We start from the raw sequence: 26,239 nt of genomic DNA, 5'->3' as shown, positions 1-26,239 counted from the left end.
TTGTTGATTTTGTGTTTGCTGAGTCTTTATATTTTTCTAGTTTTTTATTTTGACTTGTAGCATTGTTAGTTTCCTTTGTGGTTACCTTAATATTTACCACTATTTTTCTAAGTTTATACCAGTCTTTTGTTTCTTTATATCGCCTTGACTTCCTCTCCATATGAAGAATCTATGTCTACATTTTTTAAGGCCCTCTTTTTTGTTTTAATGTTGTCATCTTTTTGACATCAGTTTCGCTATTTTCAGTGTTTTAGCTTTGATTTACTTTTGTGACTTCCTTATCTGGCTTGATATCTGTTTGCTGTGTCCTGTGTTCTGTTTCGGGTTGTTATCTAAAGTTACTGATTTTCTAACCAGAGGACTCCCTTTAGTATTTCTTATAATTTTGGTTTGGTTTTTGGAAATTCCCTAAACTTCTATTTATCTGGAAATGCGCTAATTTCACCCTTGTATTTGAGAGGCAGTTTTGGTGGATATATAATTCTTGGCTGGCAGTTTTTTTCCTTCAAGGCTTTATATTTGTCATCCCATTGTCTTTTTGCCTGCATGGTTTCTGCTGAGCAGTCCAAGCTTATTCTTATTGACTCTCCTTTGTAAATGGCTTTTGTTTATCCCTAGTTGCTCTTAAAATTCTCTCTTTATCTTTGGTTTTGTCAACTTTGATTATAACATGTCTTGGTGACTTTCTTTTGGGATCTACCTTCTGTGGGGTTTGATGAGCATCTTGGAAAGATACCTTGTCTTCTTTCATGATATCAGGGAAGTTTTCTGCCAACAAATCTTCAACAATTCTCTCTGTATTTTCTGTTACCCTCCCCTGTTCTGGTACTCCAGTCACTCGTAGGTTATTCCTCTTGGTTAGTTCTTAGAATGTCTTCATTTTTTAAATCCTTTTGTCTGATTTTTCCTCAAATAAGTTGGTGTCAAGTGCTTTATCTTCAGTCTCACTAATTCTGACTTCCATTGCCTCCATTCTGCTCCTGTGACTTTCTGTTGAGTTGTCTGATTCTGAAATTTTATTGTTAATCTTTTGGATTTCTGATTGCTGTCTCTCTGTGGATTCTTGCAGCCTGTTAAATTTGTCATTATGCTTTTCTCTAATCTTCTTAATTTCCTCTATTGCGTGTTCTGCATTTTGCTTCATTTCCTTCCTAATTTCTTGAAGAGTTCTGTATATTAATCTTTTGTATTCTGTCTCCAGTAATTCCAAGAAATTTTCCTCCTCTGGAAAATTTCTGGAGTCTATATTTTGGGAGCTTGCTGAAGCCATCATGGGTTGCCTCTTTTTGTGATTTGATATTGATTGTTGTCTCTGAGCCATCAGTAAATTATTATATTTATTTACTTTATGTTTGCTTACTGTGTCCTAGCTTCTTGATTTGTTTTGATATGCCCAAATAGGCTGCTTGTATGAGCTAGTGTGGTTATTGGCATCTTTGAAGCTCTAATGCCCTGTTACCAGGTGGTTAGATCTGTTACTAGGTATGTGAGCTCAGGAGTCTGCCCCCTCCTCCTGTATGTATTCAGCTCAGGTGCCCAGGTAGATAGCCACCAAGTGTGTGGTATAACCTCTCAGTTATAGTCCTAGATACACATGGGTGATTGGTGTAGGCACAGGCATCTGGCTGCAGTAGGGGTACACACTCTGAGCAAGGCAGGGGGCTGATGGCCACCCTCGAGTGTCCAGGAAGAAGGTATGTACCTGTTCCCTAGAGCGTGTAGGTGGATGGGTTTTGCAGCCAGACTATGAGCACCTAATGCTGTTGGCTGTAAGGACTGGGGGCACCTCTTATTCTTGGGTCCCTAGGTGGCATGGGTGGAGCCACCAGTCCTCAGGCCCCTGATGTGGGTAGATGAAGACCTGCTTAATGGGCAGAGCAGTGTCAGATGTCAAGAACCTGCCACTTCACAGCTGAAACAGTTGAAATTAGGGTTCTGGTATATACCCTGTTGTTCTGTGGTAATGAGGGCCTACGCTGTTGAGATGGGCCCACACAAGTCTATGCAGGGGGAAAGGCATTCAAAGTCCGTGGATCCCTTATGCCTGTGCCTAGGCATAGGAGCTGTGCCTACCCTGGGTTCCTGGCTTAGGTGAGCCGGCAGTTTATTTTTTCCCCTTTGTTAATTTGTTTACTCTCCAAGGCAGGGAAAATGGCTCTGGGCGTTTGACAGATCCTACTTCTGGCCCAGGGGACTTGGCAATTGCTGAAGCCAGTCTGGGACCCAGTCCAGAGCAGGGAGCAGGGAGGTAAATGGGAGAGAGGTTTTTCCCTAACGGGGTTGTTTTTGATCCGCGTGGTAGGCTGTACACAATTACTTACCTTTCTCTGGATTGAGGGCTGCTTCTTGCTGGTTCTGAGTGGCTGTGTAGACTCTTCAGGGGCTGGGTCTCTCCTGGTGTGGAAAACGCGCCTCCCGAGCATGGCTGCTTGCCTGCCTCACCACTCACCCACAAGCTGATCAGGCCTGAAGGGCTCAGGCTCTCTCAGGTCAGGTCTGGCAACTGCTCGCTGCTTCTGAACCATCTCTCCCTCCCCTTGTCACTCAGTCCGGTTGCTCGACTCTGCCTTTGATAGTCAGGGCTCCTAGATTGCCATATATAATTGAATCACTTGTTTTTTCAGTCTTTGTTGTAAGAGGGTCCACCAGAAGGGTCTGACGACTCCTCCATTCTGGCCCCACCTCCAAATGAAGTGTCTAATGGGGAATTTTAAGCTAGTTTATTGTAGAAGGTCAAATAGGCAGAAATAGCCGTATGCGAAGATGCCCAGTTGGCCAAGAGTGACTTCTTGACCATCAGGGTGGCAATGTATTGGGACCAGATGCTGAGGGCAGCTGTGCATCTATCCATGGAGCAACTTAGTGGTAGAATCCAGCTGGGATGCTTTAGATACGAAGGTGAAGATTAGCTGAGTGATTCCTCACTACCCTTCTCTGAACAGGATGTATGAATCCAGCAAGTGGAAGAAGCTCTTCTCTCAGGAGAAGTGGTGTTTAGACTCATGATCAAATGTGTGGTTTATATTGATGGTCTCAGGGTTGGAAGTTATTTCAAAAGCCAAATGACCTCACAGGGGAGACACTTTTGTTCTCAAAGTCTTTTTGTGTTTGCTCTTCAAGCACTAAAGTCAAATTTATAAAGAGAGTCAGCTATTCTAAATGATCAAGGCTGGCCAAAGTCCACCTTCACTTCCTCGGTCAAGTTTCTGGGAGCCAAAGACTGTTCTTTTAAATTCCACATCTGGTGCTTTTGCTGTATTTCTCAGCCTTCTCTTCCTTGGTTTTACAGGGCCACAAAGGAAACAGAGGCGACTCAATTGACGTAAGTTGCCCATGTCCCAAAGAAATCATTGCTTGCTAAGCCTTTTCTCTACTCTCCTTGAACGTATTCTTTTGTTTCCTTTTAAAGCAATGTGGCCTTGTCCAAAGCATCAGAGATAAATGCCGTAAGTACCTGATTTTCTGTTGTTTGTGACTAATTTATATTTTTACATTTGGAATTCTCACGTGGTAATCATACCTTTCATCCTTCTCATTTCTTTTATAGCTTGCTGCTATGGTAAGTTGATTTGAGTGGTTTGACTTTCTTCTGAGTAAAGAAAGACCCCTATTCTAGTAAGTAAAACGTGCCTTTGAAAACTCCCACTTTCCACAGGGCCCCTGGAGTGCCCCGTCTTCCCTACAGAACTGGCCTTCGCTTTAGACACCTCTGAGGGGGTCACCCAGGACACGTTTAACCAGATGAGAGATGTGCTCTTGAAGATCGTGGGCGAGTTGACCATTGCCGAGAGCAACTGCCCGCGGGGGGCCCGCGTGGCTGTGGTCACTTATAACAATGAGGTGACCACTGAGATCCGGTTTGCTGACTCCAAGAAGAAGTCCGTCCTCTTAGACAGGATCAAAAACCTTCAGGTGTCTCTGACATCCAAGCAACAGAATCTGGAAACAGCCATGTCCTTCGTGGCCAGAAACACGTTTAAGCGAGTGCGGAATGGATTCCTGATGAGGAAAGTGGCTGTTTTCTTCAGTGATAAACCCGCAAGAGCATCCCCAGAGCTTAGAGAGGCTGTGCTGAAGCTCTCGGATGCAGGAATTACGCCTTTGTTCCTTACGAGTCAGGAGGACCGGCAGCTTATCAGTGCTTTGCAGGTGTGTGCTCTGCGGGCTCTGCTGGCTCTGCTGGCCCCTCTCTCTCTCCTTGTTAGGCTCTGAGAAGGTTCTCATGCCCATCCACTCTCTCCTTAGTGGATTCATGTCCCATAGATCCTGAAAGGTCCAAGATAAATCTGGTCTGACTGAGACCTTCTATTGTCAGAGGTCCAGGACAGCCTAGTGACTCTGGCATTAGATAGACATCCACAAGCCTGTGCCTTATTCCCACCAGGTCCCTCCTTCCATGGTGACAGTTCTCACCAATCAGTGAGGCTTTATGTCCTCATCTACCCAATCAAGATGTTAGCATTGGTTGATATGTTCTATCTACTAACAGAGGTGATAGTATGACTTGTTTGCTTTTTTCATGAGATCCTAGGAAATTTGGGTCAGTGCTAGCTCTCTTCCTTGGAGTGAGTGCACTTCCAGGATGACCCTAGGGGCCCCAGTACAGGTGTGTGACCCTATACTGAGCATGTACTTCTCAGGACAGGTTGATGACTTCTGTATCACTCCCACCTTCTGGATAAGGAGATTTTGTAGTTAGTGAGGGGCTCAAGTGAGAATGAGACACATCATACTCTAAAGTCTATGTGCTATTAATGCCCCACCCACTCTGCACCCACCAACCCTGAAGGAGCATCATCCAGGGCTGGCCCGGAGGCCCTTCGGTTTCTTAGTGAAGTCCCTGAAACCCCAGTGACCCCATCACCATCATCTGTACTACTCTTCAAACCTTTCTTCAGCCAGGCGGAAGTCTGAGGCTTGGCTTGGGGAGAGGCCAAGTGCCCCTTCCCATTGCTTAAAGAAAAAAACCATTTAATTACTACAACTAATTGATTAATATTTATTTGGTGCCAGTTCTGCTAGGCGTTGTTCAAGTCATGTGGATCATGAGTATGAAGGGAAAGAGCCCTGTGCTGGGGGTCAAGAGGCCTGGGTCTGGTTCTTATCCATTCACTCTCTAGCTTTGAGCCATTTAATAGAACACAGTTATGTCACCTCCCCATGTCTTAGATTTCTTATCTGTGAATGCTGAATTGGGTGAGATGATCCCTAAAGTCTTTCCTTCCAACTTGAATATTCTGTGGTGTTACCATTGTCTCTGTCAGCAACAGATAGCTGTGTCACTGCCTCCATGTTTATTCTGCCTGTGGGTCAATTAGAGCATAGACACCTGGGCTTGGGGAGCCAGTCTTAAACTTGGGCAGCCAGCCGTATGTCCTCCGAGGGCCAACCGGTGGGCATATTCCCTGGTGTGGGCTGAACGACCCAGAACGTGTAGTTTCCTTATGTCTGGGTTTCAGCAAGATTGGAAAGTCATCATTCAATGAATGATTGCAGTTGGGTGCCAGGCAAGACCCAATTTGTGATGGGTGGGACTTCTAGAGTCTCTTAGAAGGGAGTCCGTTACTTGACTTATCATTACATCACATTCTAAACCTGGGTGATGGGGAAGGATGGACCTAACTTTTGTTAGCTACAATTATTATTGCTAAAAATAATGATGCCATTTAAATCTCCACTATTTGCTAGAGGATATGCCAGACATTTTGCATACATAATCTAATTCACTTCTCCAAATAACCCCATTAGGAAGGTACCATTATTCCCATTTTACAGGTGAGGAAACTAAGCCCCAGAGAGGTTAAATAATTTTGTTTCAGGTCATGGAGAAAGTGTAGGAGAAGAACTTGAACTCCAGTTCATCTGATCAGAACAAAACCTATGTTTTTCTGTTATACTGAGTGCTCCCCATCAAGCCTCCCTCTCAAAAAAAAAAAAAAAAAAAAAAACCCAAAAAAAAAAAAAAAAAAAAACCCAGAAAGAAAGAAAAGAAATCCAAAGCAAAAACAAACTAAACCTAGAAGACACTGATGTATTGGGGAGCTTATTTGATGGCAAGGACTTTGATTTCTTCTTCAGCTGTACCTTTAAATAGTTGCTTACCACGTGCATGCCTACCAAGCGTTTCCTTTTGTGTAAACTAGATCAATAACACCACTGTGGGACATGCGCTTGTTCTACCTGCTCAGAGGGACCTCACCGACTTCCTGAAGAATGTCCTGACTTGTCATGTGTGCTTGGGTAAGGAGTTTCTCTGCCTAGTGCAATTGCAATAAAGTGATATCCATACACGGACTTTTGAGTAAATAATTATAATCTGTATGAAGAACTGGAGTTAGAAGAACTCAAATCAAGATTAACAAAGCCTTATATTTACCAGTGTAGATGCTATACAAGTAGTTTCTATATTTAAAATGGACCCCCCCAAATGGCTCCTCTCATTGATGGGGGACAGTTAGTTTTACAGGTAACAAAAAAGAAGGTGGACTTTGCTTGAATTTTTACCTTGGAGTCTGGAATTTAAATGTCTGGTTCTACTGGCTTTTCTAGAACACATTTCTTCAAAGTGTGGCAAAAAACTAATTTTTTTTATTGCCATAATACACTAACAATGATTTCAGTTTACAGTTTGTTTCATCTAGGAAGTATTAGGTGATGAAAACTGAAATCTGGCCGCAGTAATGGCTTTGTTGTTGTTAGTTGTTGTTAGGTGATCTTATGTGTAACATTGCTCAGTCCTGTGCCATCTTCATGATCACTGGTATGGTTGAGTCCATTGTTATGGCCATTGTGTCAGTCCATCTCATGGAGGGTTTCCATCGTTTTTGTTGGCCAAACATGATGTCTTTTTCTAGCGATTGGTCTTTCCTGATGAGGAAAAAGTAGTGTTCAAAGTAATTGAGCTGAAGTCTTGCCATCCTCACTTCTAAGGAGCATTCTGGTTGTGTTTCTTCTAAGACTGATGTGTTCCACAAGACATAAAAATCTTTCTATCGGAGCCCTGGTGGTGCAGTGGTTAAGAGCTATGATGAACTGTGGCTGCTCACCAAAAGGTTGGTGGTTCGAATCCACCAGCTGCTCCTTGGAAACCCTATGGGGCAGTTCTACCCTGTCGTAGGGTCGCTCTGAGTCGGAATCAACTTAACGGCAAAGAGTTTGGTTTTCTTTTCTTTGTTAATACTATGTGACAGTTTTGATGGCTTCAGACTCCCAGCAGACTGTTTTGCAGTAGTCCCCCATGGGATTCACAGAATAACAGGATCACCATGCTTCTTTCTAGACATCTGCAACATTGACCCATCCTGTGGATTTGGCAGCTGGAGGCCAGTGTTCAGGGACAGGAGGGCAGCTGGCACTGACGTAGATATCGACATGGCATTCATCTTAGACAGCTCTGAGTCAACCACACTGTTCCAGTTCAATGAGATGAAGAAGTACGTTGCATACCTGGTCAGACAGCTGGACGTGAGCCCAGACCCCAAGGCCTCCCAGCACCTTGCCAGAGTAGCGGTGGTGCAGCACAGGCCCTACGCCTCCATGGGGAATGCCAGCCTGCTGCCCGTGAAGGTGGAGTTCTCCCTGACTGACTATGGCTCCAAGGAGAAGCTGATGGAGTTCCTCAGCAGTCAAATGACCCAGCTGCAGGGAACCAGGGCCTTGGGCAGTGCCATTGAATACACCATAGAGAACGTCTTTGAAAGTGCACCAAACCCACGGGACCTGAAAATTGTGGTTCTAATGCTGACGGGGGAGGTGCAGAAGCAGCAGCTGGAGGAGGCCCAGCAAGTCATCCTGCAGGCCAAATGCAAGGGCTACTTTTTCGTGGTTCTGGGCATCGGCCGGAAGGTGAACGTCAAGGAGGTGTATGGCTTTGCCAGCGAGCCAAATGACGTCTTCTTCAAGCTTGTGGACAAGTCGACCGAGCTCAACGAGGAACCTTTGATGCGCTTTGCACGGCTGCTGCCTTCCTTCATCAGCAGTAAGTCCTAGGCAGGGCTTTATATGAGCCCACCCCTCGGGCCAGTGGGGATGGGGGGCACAGGCATGGAAAGGACAGCTAATTAATGTGTAGTGCTAACTTGCTTATTCATTCAACAAATATATAAGCACCTACTATGTGCCAGCCACTCTTTTAGGAGCCAGAGACAGCTGTGAACAACGGAGACACAAATCCCTGTCCTCATTCACTTGTTTTTTTCAGCCAAATTTGCCTGGGCACCTCCCAGCGATGAAGCGGTGTCCCATTACAATTACCATTACAATCCAGGTGGGCAGCTGGGTCACAAACACAGAAAGTGTGCAGAGTCTAGTGTGTGGCATGCTGTAAGAGATGGGTATCTGGTTGGTGGCAGTCAGGGAAGGTGTCAATAAGGACTTGCATTGCTCTGGGTTTAGCCATCAGCCCTTATGCTTGGATTGCTCCGGGCCATTGCCAATGCAGCGCTCCCTCGCCAGAATGCCCCTCACCTCTGCTCTAGTTGCAAATCCACTATTGTCTTTAAAACCCAGCTCCCTCCACCTCTGCTCACCGCAGATGCGCCCAGGTCCTAAGGCCTCCTCAGCATGAATCTAGATCCTGTATCACCATGAACTCAGCCTCTCTCACATGGCCTGGTGGGCAGTCAGTTATGGATCTGTGGTCCCAGCGGGCTCTTTGTGGAGGTGTTTAGTTCACCGTTTTATTCCCCAGATCCCATCAGAGGATACGGCCCGGAGTAGGCACAGGCTAACTATTGAACAAGTGAGGGGGATTTGTAAAGAATAAATATGTATGCTGAAAGTCTAAGGAGTGCTGGTGGCACAGTGGCTGAAGTGCTCGGCTTCTAACTGAAAGGTCAGAGGTTGGAACTCACCAGCTGCTCCGTGGGAGAAAGATGTGGCAATCTGCTTCTGTAAATATTACAGTCATGGAAACCCTATGGGGGCAGTTTTCCTCTGTCCTGTAGGGTCCCTATGAGTTGGAATTGACAGGAGTGGGTTTGGTTTGCTTTGATATACTGAAATTCTATTATTCAATAGAACATGGAAGCCTACTAAAACAGGGTTCACATTTGTGAAGGCCTATTCCCCAAAAGAATTAAGGGAAAATGTGAAGCGAAGATAAGTCAGCAAGTTTACCCACGGCCATTGTTCCTGTCCCAGAAGATTTAAAAAAAAAAGATTTAATAAAGATTTGTTAAAGAAAGCATTGGAAAAAATATTAAAATTAATTTGATTGTAATTTAATGTTCAAGAGCTCAATGTTTAAAATCACTTGATGTGTAAAATCACTAATTCAACAAATATTTGTGGGCCACCTTCTCAGTGACCTATTTAACTCATTAGTGGATTGATTTTAATTTGCACATGATTGAAATGAAGTTAAAATATTTTTTTCCCTGTTTCTTTCTAGGTGAAAATGCTTTTTACTTGTCCCCAGACATTAAGAAACAATGTGATTGGTTCCAAGGGGACCAGCCAACAAAGAATTCTGTGAAGTTTGGGCATAAACAAGTGTAAGTGATTATAATCATTGGCTCAAAAAGTCCAGGGCTAGAGGGGATGCAGAGGTCTTCCAGCTACCCCCTTTATGGGTCATTGAGGACACTGAGATCCAGAAAATGTGGTTTCTGAAAGGCCATGTGCATTATTAATCTCAAAGTATCTGGTGTTATGAGTTAGTTTTTGCTGCATAACAAATGACCCCAAACTTTGTGGCTTAAAACAACAACTTTTAACTTATTTTATAATTCTGTGGGTTAGTAATTTTTGGTTGGGCTCAGTGGGGCAGTTCTGGTCTCTGCTGGACTCACATGTTTGTTGCCAGCTGCTGATCAGCTGTGGATGGCTGGTCTAGAGTGGTGTTCGCTGAGATAGCTCCTCTCTGCTCCACATGGTCTCTCATTCTAGATAGTCTGGGTTTGTTTACAGGATGACTGGGCAGGGTTTCATGAGAGAAGGTGGAAGTGTGCAAGGCCTATAAAGGCCTAGGCTAGAATTGGCACATTGTTACTTCTGCGGCTTCCTACTGGTCAAAGCATCTCCCAAGGTCAGCCTAGATTCAAGGATAGGGAGCTAGACTTGATGGAAAGACTTATAATATCACCTTGTAAAGGGTACGGATACAGTGAGTGTGGATACTTGGAGGCATTTGTGCAACTGGTGTAACATATATGGTGTGCAAAGATTTGGAATGATTGGATACATTAAGCCAAAAATAGAGTCCAAACCTTCTTCAAGTTATTAATGCTGTAACAGTACAAGTGGTGATACCTCTGAGAGTGCTTCTGGTAGCTTCCTAGTCTCCTGGGAAGATGGATCAGAGAGCTGGTGGATGGGCTGGGACTGTGTTGCCCACAGTGATGCTGGCACCTGCCATCTGCTCAGTGACCTTGTTTTTGGCTCCAGTTTTGGTGCTAACTCCAGGAGCAGAGAGGAGGACAGTGCATGGCAGAGGGCTGGGCGGGGGACATGCCAGCAAGAGCTGAGCTCAAGCGAGGTGTTGGCAATGTGTGTCCCTCAACAGAATGCCATGGTGGGCCACACTTTGGCAGAAGCAGGGATCCCGATTTTCGTGCCCTCATGAGCTGTGGATTTAAATTATCCTTGAAAAATGAGTATCTGGCTTACTCTTGGCCAACCTGCAGGGTGGGGAAAGAGAGCCCATCCCTTCCTACTGCATACCTTTCTCTCTGTCACCCCAGAAGCCCGTCAGCTGTTGCCTTTGTCGTTGGAGAGAATGGTTTCCAGTATCAGCACACTAAGTGGAATCATTGCGAAGGCAGCTGTGGCTCTTATCTGGGCACCGCGATGCTAGTCCTTCTTGATGTAGGGTCGTAGGCTTTATTGTTCTAGCCTTTCGTTTGCCTTCTTATTTCCTTGGAAACCCTGGTGGCGTAGTGGTTAAGTGCTACAGCTACTAACCAAAAGGTTGGCAGTTCAAATCCACCAGGTGCTCCTTGGAAACGCTATGGGGCAGTTCTACTCTGTCCAATAGGGTCGCTATGAGTCAGGATCAACTTGAAGGCAATGGGTTTGTTTTGTTTTGTTTTTTTTTATTTATTTCCCTGGAACATTCCCTAATGTTGGCTCAAGCTTCTTATTTTTATGAAAACAGAATGAATGGAGTAACTTAGCTTTTGAAGTTTTATGATATCAATTTTGCAAACATACTGTATAGGACATGTAGCATGCTGTATCTGTAAGTGCATTGGTTAAGAATTTGGCTGCTAACCAAAAGGTTGGCAGTTCAAATCCACCAGCCACTTGTTGGAAACCTTATGGGGCAGTTCTACTCTGTCCTATAGGGTCACTATGAGTTGGAATCGACTTGATGGCAATGGATTTGGGTTTTTTTTTTTTTTTTTCCTTTTTATAATATAATAGGTTTCCATCTAAGAGCTACATATTAACGGTATGGGTCTGTGCTGCTGTGGCCATTTGATTTATGTTGGTACTGTCTTGAGAATTTCATAATAGGTTAGAAATTATTAAAAACAAAATGAAATAAAATAAAAACACAAATATTTAACACAAACAAAAAGTACACACACATCCAACAATACGTAAAACAGTGTGTGCTGGCTTTTTACTTTTCCAGCTCAACATGGCATTTTGTTGAGTGGATACTTTCTTATAATGAGAGTTGCTGTTAATGGTTCTTACTTAAATTTTGGTATATATATTTCAGATGGTTAATTTTTAAATTTAGAACCATTGTTCAGATACAGTTACTTATTATAGTCTTTTTTACTCTCTCCCTGTCTTTATTGCATAAATCAAAAATGAGATATCGGATGTATTTGTAATGTAATATAGGGTTTATTTTTCACGATTCTGTGCTTCTGCATGCTGTTCAGTGTCTCGTCTGTGGCACAGTCCTAAAAGGAATTGAGTGTGTATATTATACAATACGTAAAACATGAAAATACTTTATTCTGCATGTATTTTGCTAAAACAACAAATTTTGGCTAGTTTTTTGGCTTGTCTTAGTTTCAGATAAACCGGTTGCCCTAGAGTTGATTCCAACTCATGGCGACCCCGCGTGTGTCAGAGTAGAACTGTGCTCCATAGGGTTTTCAGTAGCTGATTTTTCAGAAATAGACTGCCAGGCCTTTCTTCCAAGGTGCCCGTGGGTGGACTTGAACCTCCAGCCTTTCAGTTAGCAGTCTAGTGCATTAACCTGCTGCATCGCTCAGGGACTCTCTGTGTTAGATAGTAGGCAAAAATCTGTACAGGTGGGTTTAATATTTAATTTGTTCCAACAGAAACATCCCAAATAATGTTACTTCAAGTCCTACAACCAAACCAGTGACCACAACAAGGCCAGTGACCACAGCGAAGCCAGTGACCACAGCGAAGCCAGTGACCACAGCGACGAGACCAGCAACTATCGTAAACCTGCCGCCTGCAAAGTCAGCCGCCGCAAAGCCCGACACCCCGAGGACTGCCACCGTACCACCAGTGGCAGCAAAGCCGGCGGCGGCGGGGAAGCCAGCAGCGGCGGGGAAGCCAGCGGCGGCGGGGAAGCCAGCGGCAGCAGCAAAGCCGGCGGCGGGGGGGAAGCCAGCGGCGGCGGGGAAGCCAGCGGCGGCGAAGCTGGCGGCGGCGGCGGCAAAGGCAGTGGCCCCGAAGCCAGTGGCCCCTAAACCTGTGGCTGCTGCAAAACTTCCAGCTGCAAAGCCTGAGGCCGCCAGGTCACAGGCGGCCAAAGCAGCCGCCAGCAAGCCGGCTCCCACAAAGCCCGGAGGTGAGCGAGCCCGGTGAGGGCTGTCAGGGCTTCTGTCCTCATTTTCAGCTTCAAGGGCGTGTCTCCAGAAGTCTGTGTATGTCCCGTTTCAGATACTGTTGAGTGGACTGTGACTCATACGACCCCGTGTGTATCAGAGTAGAACTGTGCTCTATAGGGCTGTCAATGGCCGAGTTTTTGGAAGTAGCCGCTCCACGGGAGAAAGCTCTGGCAGTCTGCTTCTGTAAAGATTACAGCCTTGGAAACCCTGTAGGACAGTTCTCCTCTGTTCTGCAGGGTCGCTGTGAGTCAGAATGGACTCGACAGCAGTGGTTTTTGGTATTGGCCATGAGGGAATTATGTTCCAGATTGAATCAGGTATGGGGAATAAACGACTCTGTTACCATCAAGTATTCTGACTCACAGCCACCTCCTAAGTGTCAGAGTAGAACTGTGCTCTGTAAGGTTTTCACAGCTGTGACCTTTTGAAAAGAGATCACCAGGGCTTTCTTCTGAGGTGTCTCTGGGTAGGTTTGAACCACCAACCTTTTGGTTAGTAGCTGAGTGCTTAACCGTTTACACCACTCAAGGACTCCTAGGTATGAGGGGTAGGTGGGTTTAATGAGGCCCAGAGTGTAGTACTTTATTTTTCTTTCCAAGAAGATACTAGAAGATTCTGTAGAGTGTCACAGACTGTTAAGAAAGGTGAAGGCAGTATGTTCTTGAGAAAGATGAGAATTGTCTGTTTTACAAACAGAGAGTGGGGATTCCTTTAAAAGAATTTTATGTCATTCCCTAAAATTTCATGACAGTGTATTTTAAACTACGGGGCTCATTTTGTATTGAACAATTAACTTTAGGTTAGCACACTAACCCTCATTTTGCAAGGCATCTTGCTAATAGGGGAGATTTTCAATTAAAATAAAATGGTGGCTGTGCACCTAATGGTGATTACTTAGGTTCCTAATAACTATGAATTTCACATTTGGTGGTTATTGTTAAATTGCAAGAAGCAATATTCCTGAGGAGCTGGAGTGAGAGATCAGTTCCCTATCTCGCCTAAATTTGGGAAGCAGCTGCCTACTGACCCCCTTTCAGGCTCCCTCGCTTGCTTTGTGTCACATTCAGAGTCTATTTTTTATCTACTCTGTACTTTGCTGGGATTTGTCCTGCAGTGAGGGCGTCCCGAGAAGTCCACGTCTCAGAGATCACGGAGAACAGTGCCAAGCTCCACTGGGACAGGCCCGAGCCCCCGAGTCCGTATTTCTACGACCTCACCATCACATCGGCCCAGGATCAGTCCCTGGTTCTGAAGCAGAACCTCACGGGCACGGACCGCGTCATTGGAGGCCTGCTCGCCGGGCAGACCTACCATGTCTCCGTGGTCTGCTACCTGAAGTCTCAGGTCAGAGCGACCTACCATGGCAGCTTCAGTACAAGTGAGTATGCAGGTCGGTGCCATGTTGTTCATGGAGTTGCCACAGGTTGGGGCTGACTTGATGGCAGCTAACAGTAACCCGGCTGGAAGTCTTCACTGCCCACCACCCTTTCCATGTTCCCTAAACGTTTCCATGTTTAGTGTACGGAAGACTCCACCAAGACTCGCTGACTCCTTGCGGAGGGGTTGGGGAAGTCTCCCACCCTGGGGTCTCCGGGGCATCCACAGCCACTGCAGAAAGGGCATTCCCCTTTCCCTGCCCTGGTCCCACCATGCTGACTCTGTCCTGTGTCATCTGCTGTCCCTGGGCTCTTCTGCCCCATTGGGGACCTGCTCTGGGGTTCTCTTCGAACTTGCCTTAATTGCTCCTCTTCTTTCTAAGTTTGTCTGGATCCCCACCCACCTTTCTTCTTGACCCCCACTAGGATGTGGACAGAAAGTTCATCTCTTCTCCGTGGGCCATGTTATTTAGATCAAGGAGAGAGAATTCCCACCACTCACCATGGAGTACACCCATTCAGATAATGAGTCCAAGAGACCCATCCAAACCCAGGGTTCTGTTTCCTTGCATGGCAGCACAAGAGCTTGTGTGGGAGATGAGAGGATTTGTTCAAGAGTTCAGGAATTTCCTCCGTTTGTGAACGGATGGACTCAAGGTGCAGCCTGCAAGCATAGGTAGTACACGGAGAGACGTCTCAGTGTCTGGCCTGAAACGCACTTGTCCTGAAAGGCAAACTTGCATCAATTGCTAAGGATTCTTAAGCTCCTCCATTTCTGATTTACTTATAGTTGCATATATTTTTCCTCTATAGAGAAAACTCAGCCACCACCTCCACAACCAGCAAGGTCAGCCATCAATCTGATGGTGAGCACCGAACCTTTGGTTGGTACTGAAACAGGTGAGTTGTGAAAATACTAAGTTTGTTAGTGGCACTAAGAGATGTATTCTTCCCCAAATTGTAAAGCCTCTGAAGTCTTGAGTCTAGGTCTTCTGACAGCTCTGGCTAAGTCTCAGACCAGGCATGACTTCTGCCCGGGAAGTTCCAAATTGTCTCTGTGTGGCCCAGCATGGTCTTATTCTGCACATTCCAAGTTGTAACAGCCACTTACCTTGCCTGTCACCAGGCTCTTAAGGGAAGCTGGATGGGAATTGCTTTTGGGGCTGCAGCCAGCAATTCATGTACCCATTAGTCATTTCCTGTATGCCTCATGTTAGGGCTGGAGTTGACTTGTGGTCTTCGATGCTGAAAAGAGTAGGGTATCATCCACCCAGTAATTTAATCTAATGAAAGATAGCTTAGAAGCATACAAAGCAATGCAGATTGTTGTTGGTGGTGTTGTTAGGTGCCATCGAGTCGATTCAGACTCACAGTGACCCTATGTACAACAGAACGAAACACTGCCCAGTCCTGCACCATCCTCATAATCGTCGTGATGCTTGAGCCCATTGTTATAGCCACTGTCAGTCCATCTCATCGAGGGTCTTCTTCTTTTTCATTGACCCTGTACTTTACCAAGCGTGATGTCCTTCTGCAGGGACTGATACCTCCTGATAACATGTCCAAAGTATGTGAGATGAAGTCTCACCATCCTTGCTCCTAAGGAGCATTTTGGCTGTACTTTTTCCAAGACAGATTTGTTTGTTCTTTGGCAGTCTATGGTATATTCAATATTCTTCACCAACACCAGATTGGAACTCCTGAAATAGAATTTTGGATGTGACCTATGGGTGTTCTGCTCTTAATTTCCTAAGCACACCTCCTGGTTCAACCCATTGTCCCACCACCTTGTGTGCCTAAGCCTTGGAGTGTTTGTACCCCTTTCATGTTAGATCAGTGAGAAGCGGGACGTGACTCAGGACTTAACCTGCTGTTAGTCCCTTTGTTCCTGGGCAGTGAAACTCTGCTGTTGAAGAGACACCGTAATCCCTCCTTCAGCCCAGCATGAGCTCAGATGTCTCACCCATAAGAAGCTGATCGTTCAAATGGTTGATACATTTTGTTTTAGAGTGTTCAGCAAAAGGTGTTGTTACTTATGTCAGTAATTGAAATTATGTGTGGATTTAGATATGCTCTTGTTTTATAGACTCCAAAGCAGCAAGTGTCCACTACTCCCGGGAGAGTCCATTATTTTCAGTGTATCGACCACAGTCAGAAGAAGGAAAGCCACTTCTTTACGATATTTGTTTCTGTCATTGATAATGACCAAAGGAGTTTATTGAGTGCCATAGCTGCTTTTGTGTTGTGCAAGATTTACAAGCAGATGCGCCTTTTCAAGGGAAGCCTTGGTGGAACGGAGGTTAAGTGCTCTGCTGCTAACCGAAAGGTCAACGGTTTGAACCCGCCAGCCGCTCTGAGGGAGAAAGATGTGGCGGTCGGCTTCTGTAGAGATGAGAGCGTTGGAAACCCCATGGGGCAGTTCTCCTCTGTCCTGTAGGGTCACTGTGAGTTGGAATTGACTCGACAGCAGTTGGTTTGGTTTTTGGTTTGTTGCCTTTTCAGGAAGGATTGCGTTGTCGGAAGCAAGAGCTCATGGGTTTGTTTAGCACATGGTTTCTGAGGTCAGCATGTACGTGGTCCTTATTTTACTCTTTGCTGTAAGTTTTAAATGACACTGCTTTCTATATCTTACCCTTTCTGTAGAGCCTGCACCCTAGTTCATCTCTGTTGAAATAAACTTAGATGGTGCTAGTATTGTCTGGCTCCACGTCCCCCATCTCTTTGAGGCCGCTGGAGAGTGGTGGCCACTTGATCCTTTGAGTTGTTCCTAAAGGAAACGTTCTCTACTGCTGGTGTGCCTTACCTGATGGACTTTCCTTTGACAGTAGAGAGTAATAGAAGTGTCCACATGTCTGTTTAACAACATCGACAGCAAAAACCAAACCCATTGCCCTTGAGTCGATTCTGATTCATAGCAACCCCATTGGACAGAGTAGAACTGCCCCACTGGGTTTCCAAGGCTGTAATCTTTATGAAAGCAGGCTGCCACATCTTTCCCCCAAGGGGCAGCTGGTGAGTTCAAGCCACTGACCTTTTGGTTAGCAGCCAAGTGCCTAACCACTGTGCCACTAGGCCTCCTTTATGTCTATTTGTCCATGTATATATTGCTATATGTCTGTAATCTATGTATCTGTATGTATTTGTAAGTTGTATGGTAAAGTAGAGGTTCAGCAAAATTGAGGAAAACCTTCCATGAGATGGATTGATACAATAACCTCAACAATGGATTCACACATATCAGAGATCACAGAGATGGGGCAGGACTGGACAGTGTTGCGTTCTGTTATACATAAGGTCGCCATAAGTTAGAGCCAACTTTATGGTCACTAACAACACTTGTTAGTTGTTGGGCCACAACTCAGACTAACATTTGGCATCAGGAGTTACTAGAAAGAAGGTAACCAAGTCAGTGTAGAAATTGTGAAACTATTATATACACCAGTGTGTAATTAGGGTAAATAAATGAGCTACTTCTAGAATTGGAAAATGGTTTAAAATAGTTTGCTTTTGGGAGCAAGCTTAGGAATTAGTCTATATTAGAGATAGCCGTGTGTTTTTCAAACTCCTCTACCCTTTCCAGTGGAGATACTGACAGAAAAATAGAAAATTATCTTGATGTAATTTATGGGGAAATTCAGCAGTTTATGATAGATTAGGTGACTAAGTTTTAAGTCCTTAGGGATTGTATAAAAAGATTTTACAAAAACTTTTATGCTGTGATTTTCAATTCAAATTAAAAAAGAAGTAGGGTTGCGGCGCGAAGGGTGGAGTGTAGAAGAATACTGAAGTCTCGACCCCTTTGATTTCTGCTCATAAGCAGTTTTCTGTGTCTCCCATCAAGGGACCATGGATAAGCCTTTGTCCCCTGCACTACTGGTACCTTGGCTCCTAAATCACTTCACTCCGCTCTTGGGCTTCTGCCCTTAGGCTGTCCCAACACACGCTTGAGCACAGAGGGAAGCCACAAGAACATACTGGAATTTCTCCAAAGATATGAGTCATGATAGATTCAAGCCTGACTTCAAAGTCACTAAAATCTGTGTATATCCTTTCCCATTCACATACACAGGGCTACTTTTATCCCAACAGAGTATAGGGAATGGGAAATTTGAGCAAACTCATCGCTTCATTGAGAGAAAAATTCGGGGATGTCTTTGAATTTCTTATGCATGGTCCAGAAGGAACAAGAATATAAACAGTGTTTAGTTAATGTAAATAACTCAATCTTCAAACAAGAATCTGGCTGGGCTGTTTTGTGTCTTAATATTGGGTCACAATTTTCAGAATTAGGAAAATGCTTTCAATTCTAACCTTTAACATTTAGGTCTCCTCTCTCCATATGATAAAGACAAAAGAATTTTTGAAAATTGGGGCTCATGTTTTCTTTCAAGGCTACAAGTAGTTTGATATAGATGAATCTGAAACCTTTCTCTTTTAGACTGATTGGTATATAAACCTCAGACTTACGGAGTTGCATGTTCTCTCCCCCATTTTATGTATATGTGTGTGTGCGCACAAAGCTGACTCAGAAAATTTACCTTATGCATTTTACAAAATCCTAAATTATTGGTTTATCTATCCATGTTGAAGAAGAGTTTCAATGTTCAGAATTTCCAAAATAATTAACAAAATGCATGACATTCTTTTTTAAGTATTTTAGAAATTAGCCATCAGTAGAACTGGCCACATCGTTTTATCCGAGCTAGACATTAAACCAAAAAAAGAACCAACAAAAAAACCAAGCCCGTTGCCATCAGGTTGATTCTGACTCATAGTGACCCCATAGGACAGAGTAGAACGGCCCCATAGTGTTTCCAAGGAATGGCTGGTTGATTCGAACCGTCGACCTTTTGGTTAGCGGCTAAGCTCTTAACCACTGCGCCTCCAGGGCTCCAAGCAGATATTACTAGGTCAGTTATACATCCTTAACTCAACTCTGGGGGAAATAAGTTCACCAACATATTACTTATTTTTTTAATTTTGAGATGTACCATTTTTTCCCATTATAATGTTATAACACCTCTGAAATTGGAATGTGACTTACAATTGATGACGTCACGGTTTATTGGCAGTGTGTGGTGTTACTCAGCAGAACACGAAACAATGGTGCGTCACAAAATCAAGATGTCTCAGAGCGGATGAGAGGCAGGATTTGGTTGATTGTGCGCCGGCTGAGGTTATGTCATTGGTTAACACGACATGATGTAATAGGAAAAGACCTGACTTCATGTTAACAGTAATTTAAAGTATTAATTCAGCCTCACAAGTTGAAGTAAATGGAATAGCTATAAATATTTTCTGTACTTGGGCCAAGAGAAATAGCCATCTTCAAGGCTGTTTACTGCTGCATGAGAACGTGTCAGCTGCGAAGTTTGGCTTATGATGATCCTGAAAGTCTGTCTGACATTTTTTCTTTTTTTGTACTGTGACATATGAAAGTCTTTTAAAAAGAAAAAGTCTATTGGTCAAGATCTGAAACAGCAAAGAGTCCAAAACTTAACCACAACTACTTTTAAAATGAGGTTAAAAATACAAAAAGTTTCCCTGGTACGTTGCAAGCCAATCAATGCTCACGAAGTAGATGCAGGAAAGTTTTTTTTTCTTTTTTTCCATGTAACCCAATCACACATGCTTTCAAGGTTTGCAAGCTTTTTTTTCACTCTTGTCAATGAAGCCAGGCTCAAAGGCTGTTAAACCTTCGTCTTGTTTTTGAAACCATTAAACTGATGAGGAAAATACTTAAAACAGTTGCGGCATAAACACTCCTCACACCCGCTTGCCGTGCTGAGAGCAGCAGTCAGGGAGTGATAACTCTGGTTTGCAACATGTCCACGCTGTGGACATCTACACTGTGGAAATCTCAAACCAGAAAAAGGCAACTCTTTGCAATTCACCACGTTTTCTGTTTCAAAGAATAACATTATTTTTTCCTGATCATACAATTAATAGATATTCATCGTGAGGAATTACGAATGGACAGACAAATAGGAGTAAGGAAATCTGATTCCCATTGCTGTAGCGTTGATGGTCATCGGTGACCGTAATTAACGACCTGAGGCGTATCCTGTCTGGCTCTTCGCTGAATGTTGTGGGTGGGCATGTGATGCGCACATGTGTCTACACACCTTTCTTACAAAATGAAGTGCGTTTCTTGGGGTTCCTTCCAACCCGTCGTTGTTTTAGGATGTTCTAGGTTGACTTCTGTGAACACGAGGGATTCCCTGAGCAGGGTTTTATCCAGATATTACATGTGCATAAATTTCCTTTTTCATATCTGGATGTCCACGGAAGCCCAGGAGCCCTGGTGGCACAGGGGTTAAGAGCTCGGCTGGTAACCAAAAGATGTGTAGTTCATATCCACCAGCCTCTCCGTGGAAACCCTATGGGGAAGTTCTACCCTGTTCTATAGGATCCCTATGAATCGGAATCCACTGGATGGCACCTAGCAACAACTTCAGCCCCTGGGCTAACATTGAGATAAAACACCCCGTGGCTTACCAGACGGTGATCTGAATCGGGCAGCTCTTTAAAAGTTCTCTTTTAAAAGGAAGTTTGTTCACACTGCTACTAACTACACTTGAGACAAAAGGGAGCCAGGCGAGCTCAATGACGACTCCCACGCCTTATTGTCTTTTAGGTTTCTGTTAGACTCTGGATACAAGGAAGAGAACATTAATGAACATGTGGCCAAAGGCTGTGTCCAACAGTGCAAGCTCATGTTGGAGGGAAGACATGAATAATTGCAGGGTCCCAAGACTTGTACTGGGAAAAAGCCAGATTGAGCTCAGGGAGTGCAGTCGTATCTTCTGGACTACAGGAAATGGAGACTTTTCTCCTTGGACCTTAAAACAGTTGGTTTAGCATATATAGAGACATTGCTTAGGAGATTTCGGCTCAAGAGAGTTGGTTCGGCTGCTAACCAGAAGGTCGGCGGTTTGAATCCACCAGCTGTTCCTTGGAAACCCTACGGGGCAGTTCTACTCTGTCCTGCAGGGTCGCTATGAGTCAGAATGGACTTGATGGCAATGGGTTTGGTGTTTTTTTTTTTTTTTGTTGTTGTTGTTTGTTTTTTAAGGAGAGTCCTTTCAAGAAGATATGGATTTAAAAGCTATAAGGCTTCTTAGGAACATAAAATTTCCCATTCGTATGCTTCAAAAATAGAGAATCCCAGGCTTTTGTCTTTGAACATTGTGGGGCTCACACACATCTGTTTCTTTCGGTTTCCAGAAGTCTGTTTGTCCATAGTAAGAATGTCCTTTTACTTCATGTGCCAGCCTCACAGGATCTCAGCAGTGGTCTGGAATAAAGGGCACAGAATGCAAGAGCAGTGGTTTGGTACTGGATCATTTAGAGGAAAATCAGAAGAGCCAGAGAGTGGACCAGCCCGGGGGAGCATGGTGCCGCCTGCAGTGGTCCTATCAGCTGGGTGTCTCTGGGCCCACATCTTGGTGGTTGAGTGATCTTGACTTTCTCAGTTCCTTCTTGACATTCCTTGAAAGGCAGGCATTTTCCTTCTATTATAGGCACATTGGAAAGAAAGAAGGTTGTTTTCCTAACTGGTTATCATTTCATGCTGGCTTCACTGGGTCTTCAATAGCTCTTGGTAGCGCAGCTGGCCGTTCTGGACCTCTGAGAGGGTTTGCAACTAGCAGAGGAAGTGTAGAGACACCCACTGGCTTGCACTGTTGGGTTGTAGCTTCCCTGCAGGAACCCATGGAGTGTGTTAGCCCCACTCGGAGCCCTCGGTCCTGTGGTCCCTTTGAGTCTGGTTCGTCATGGTTGACTCAAGCTTTGGTTCTCTACCTCAGCGACTTCGCTTTTCCTTTTATTTTTGATATCAATCAGGAATGCAGATATTCAGCAACTCTGTGGCTGTGAGCAGCCTGACATAGCTGAGAGTAAAGGCAAATGGAAACTGTATCCCTTTGAAGGGAAATGCAGGAAGATCCCTACATGTTAGCTACTCCTGTAAACATGAAGTATTATCAGCTCCAGGGAGTCTTACTGATAGGAGGTTTACATTTTTCCAACTTTCAGATAGCGGTTGACATCAATGCCTCCCCTTCCCAGGCAGCTGGGTTTTCCCAGACACTCTAAGGTTTACCAGAAAGCTCTGTAAACAGAAGCTTTGCTGTGTGAGAGTTGTGAATGTTCCCTTCCAGCCTGAGGAGACTGTAGATCTTCCTTTGCAGCTGGCCTCTGTCAGAAGTGTGCGTTTAAACCATTAACTTCCTTAACTGGAAAAAGAAGGCTTCTCTTCCTTCAAAATAGCTTTGCTGTGGGACATTTTTGCCTTCCTGAAATTTACATCAGTGTTCGCAGCTCTTTTTACTTACTTGTTTAATTTGGCAGGCCACGAAGGCACTCGGCTGCGCACGCGCGCACACACGTACACACACATTGCTCATGAAGGATTTTTCTTTTCCACTTTAATTTTCCTGGCCTGTGGTGAAGTGCACAGCCTTACCTTTTAACTGCATTTCTGATACAATTTAATTGACATTTTTTCCCACGAGTAGAAAACTCCAAGGTTTTAAAGTTGTCTTTCTTCTCTGGGGATTTAGCACTGAAGGAATAGAAAATAAATGGGCCAGTGCTCAAAAAGGAGGAAAGATTAGTTTATTTCATTTTTAATTATTCAATATTGATAGCTCACATTGGTGTTATTGTCTGCAGTTTATGAAGTTTTCTCATCAATATGATTGTGTTTATTCCTTATGATGTGATAAATGCTTACGGCCATGAGCCCGTGAAGAAACCGAGACTTGGAAAGTTTAAGAGACAGAGTTCTCCACCTGGACACCCTCTTCTTTTTTCCTTCTACAACAGCGCTGTGATCAGCCCACCAGCCCCTAACGTTGGAAGCAGAGTGACCCACACGTTCTGATTAATGCTCTTTTCTCATCTTATTAAAGATATATGCAAGTTGCCGAAAGACGAAGGAACTTGCCGAAAATTCATATTAAAATGGTACTACGATTCGGAGACCAAAAGCTGTGCCAGATTCTGGTATGGAGGCTGTGGTGGAAACGAAAACAGGTTCAATTCACAGAAAGAATGTGAAAAGGTTTGCGTCCCTGGTAAGTGATCTTTCTTTTGTCATGGCTTCTGCAAGGAACATCAGCGATTCAGGTCAATAATTTGCCTTTTGAAAACGTTAGAATTCTGATGACTGATATACTGTGGAAAAGAAAATTAACTGTATCCTCAGATAAGAAGAGTATTCAGGTAAAGCACAGGAAATACATTTGCTGAAACGTTATTTCGTTTCCTAAAAACATATCTGTGTACTTTCATTTTTGCCAATGAAGAAACACAGGACTAACGAGTTGTCACTCTTTGGAAGTGTTACTGAGTCCCTCTGGTTGTATCAGCCACGATTATTAAGGACAGAACATAATGAACAAGTTGAGAAAATAGCAAAGGTAAAGGACTGCCATATATCCTTCGTTAAGTTCGCTTCCTAAAGATAGTAATGTTGATACGGGGGACCGTCCAATATCTCCATTATATTGGGCAACTCGATTGGCAGTAAAATAAGAACATCTTTAAACAGAGCCTGGGGCCAGGACCAAAATGGAGAGAGTGCGGTTTGCCTAAAGGCCTGGTGGATGACGCAGGCAAGAGAAGGGACTCAGGTTGCCTGGAGTCTCAAACACCAGCCAGAAAGTCATGGGAACCACTGAAGGTGTTCAAGTAGAAAAGTCAGACCAGCCAGCAAAACCAGAGGCAAAGAAGTCACTGTCATGATAAATGCATGGTGTCCTTTTCGGTCATTAATGTGCTTTTTTCCATCTCTTCTTCCCTTCCCACTCCTCACCCTGCCCATCTGTCCATTAACGTCCAGTACTTGTCAACCCTGGAGCCATTACTGCAATAGGAACCTAGACTTGGCCGGCCAGCAACACTTACCTCTTGAAGAAAAAGGAGTCAGCCATTTCCAACTCGTCTTTGTAGAAGCTCTGGGTATAGATGACCTTGCACTGTATAGTTTCATGCTTTGATTTACACTCGAACTTGGGAGGAGACGTTCTGCTCCATGTCCTATCAATATGGTGCTAAATGTGTCTGTGGACCCAATGCTCTATGTCTCCAGGCGGTTAACATTGTATACCTTGAACATTGTGTAACAGTTACCCACTGCTGGTGTTATGTGAACATTTCTGTACACTCAGATTCCCTCTGGAGTTTCCTGTTATGCCTGTTTCAGGCAAATGCAAGGTCTAGAAAATAACCCCCAACTTCACAGCTACTCGATATATTTTCGCTTGGTTCATTTTTTTCCCCTCTTAATTAAGCATGATTTTAGATGAAAAGCCTGTGTATGGTGGATAAACAAGAGTCCAGCGTTTCCATTTTTTCCAGCTTCCTGGATTAGATTTCGAGCTAATGGTCTTCTTTTAAAGCCTGTAACAAATGATCTAGTTGGAAGGAAGCAAAATCCCTTAATCTAGGTGCACTGTTGGAACCAATGTCTTGATTAAAGAATTTTTACAAAGTCATAATATAGTATATTTTTGGCATTCCTCTAATGTTGTAGGTTTTTTTTTTTTTCCTTTGTGCCGGGGGCGGGGGGGTTTAATTTTAATTTTAAAAATTTTAGGAAATTTATACAAAGAAACTTTTTAATAAAGTGTATTGAAAGTGTTGTGGTATTGTTGGCTGTCTTGTTTCCATATCACCGAATGTCAGAATCATGCGTAGGCCGGGGAGATTGGACCCAGTTCAGGCCGATGATCTAGGGTACCACCCTTTTGTATCCAGATCTCTTGTCCAGAGCAAGAGAGCTTTATCAGACAGAGCTTGAGGAGACCTGACAGCGATGCACGTCCTTTCATTCATGGATTCAGGCCACACCCTCCCCAACGTCCCATGGCCAAATGGATCCCGTTCTTTACTGTAGGATCCCTAGAGTCTTCTGGTCCTTCATCTTCTCTCCCTTTTGGTCGGGGCCCAGAGCCTCAGCCTCAGCCTTCGTCCCTGTCCTCCTCTTTGAAGTGGTTCTTTTCTTGGGTTTCATTTTTCCCTCACCCACAATAGCTGAGAGATAAGATACCACTTCCCAGGACCCTCCTGACTCCTTTTTCTGGAGTCTTAAAGACAAACCATAAGCCCTTTTTTTCCCCTTTGAAAACTCGTTCCTCCTGTCTTCGGAGAAAGACAAAAAAACAAAAATACACATTTAGACAGATGTATGATACCATTTATATGCAATATCTAGAATAGGCAAGTGTATAGAGGCCAAAGTTTATGAGTGGTTACCAGGAGCAGGCGAGAGGGAAAGAAAAAGGGGGACTTATTGTTTAGGAGGCGCTGAGCTTCTGTTTGGGGTGATGAAAAAAATTTGGAAACAGTGCTGATGGTTGAACAACACGATAAACATAATATCACTGAATTTTACATGTGAAGAAAGTTGAATGGCAAATATTCTGTTACATATATATTTACCGCAATAAAACAAAAATACATATTTAGGTGGCCCCCAAATTCCACTTAGGAAGGAAACTGAATTTACTTGGCAAAATGCATTTACCCTGACACGTGCTTAAGGTGGAGCTGAAAGGATCTTGAGTTTAGATAGAACTATCTTAAGATGAGGGGGTGAATCTCTTTGTAGGGGAGAGAGGAGTAGAAAGGATGTGTATAGAGTTAGATGCTGGGCGATGGGAGGATCCCAAAGACCATGCCTGTATTGCCCATCAGATTTTTTAGTGAAATTTCTAAACTCCAAGTGAGTGCATCTTTGTAGAAACTGGTGATCTAGCTGAACTTTGTGCCCCAGTCAGTGGGGGAGAGGATCAAGACAAAAGGGAGCAGTGGAAAGTGGTATTAGCAGAGGGCAGTTGGGAGCCTCTAGCGATCTTGGGAAGGACTCAGGATTTTGTTATCCTTGATGTTGGGGAACATCAAGGCAGCTTCAGGGAATTGCAAAGTTTGGGGGACTTGTAACAGTGAGGTAAGCCCCTGGACCACCTCTGCTCAGGTGGCCTTCACAAGTCCCCTGGGGGGTGCCTCTGTCCATCACCGTTCTTGGTGAGCAACACATCAAACCATCTCTTCATTCTGATAGGTCCCTACTTCACTGTAGGTCACGCC

The 26,239-nt window shown here is 44.2% G+C and overlaps 1 protein-coding gene across 1 annotated transcript in view; it reads left to right on the top strand.

Moving 5' to 3' along the window:
- COL6A3 (collagen type VI alpha 3 chain) overlaps positions 1 to 24,675 on the top strand; it is an 85,059-nt gene extending 60,384 nt beyond the window's left edge. The window contains exons 32-43 of the mRNA XM_023740847.1: positions 3,290 to 3,322; positions 3,410 to 3,446; positions 3,548 to 3,559; positions 3,656 to 4,149; positions 6,144 to 6,240; positions 7,280 to 7,978; positions 9,392 to 9,494; positions 12,246 to 12,727; positions 13,882 to 14,145; positions 14,957 to 15,043; positions 23,059 to 23,223; positions 23,991 to 24,675. Coding sequence (XP_023596615.1) covers positions 3,290 to 3,322; positions 3,410 to 3,446; positions 3,548 to 3,559; positions 3,656 to 4,149; positions 6,144 to 6,240; positions 7,280 to 7,978; positions 9,392 to 9,494; positions 12,246 to 12,727; positions 13,882 to 14,145; positions 14,957 to 15,043; positions 23,059 to 23,223; positions 23,991 to 24,031 — 2,514 coding nt within the window. The 3' untranslated portion in view covers positions 24,032 to 24,675. The remainder of the gene's footprint in view (positions 1 to 3,289; positions 3,323 to 3,409; positions 3,447 to 3,547; positions 3,560 to 3,655; positions 4,150 to 6,143; positions 6,241 to 7,279; positions 7,979 to 9,391; positions 9,495 to 12,245; positions 12,728 to 13,881; positions 14,146 to 14,956; positions 15,044 to 23,058; positions 23,224 to 23,990) is intronic.
- Positions 24,676 to 26,239: the final 1,564 nt, after the last annotated feature.

This window comes from Trichechus manatus, unplaced genomic scaffold (assembly GCF_000243295.1).
Source record: "Trichechus manatus latirostris isolate Lorelei unplaced genomic scaffold, TriManLat1.0 scaffold00165, whole genome shotgun sequence".
Taxonomy (NCBI): domain Eukaryota; kingdom Metazoa; phylum Chordata; class Mammalia; order Sirenia; family Trichechidae; genus Trichechus; species Trichechus manatus.
This window is presented reverse-complemented; position numbering and strand designations above follow the sequence as displayed.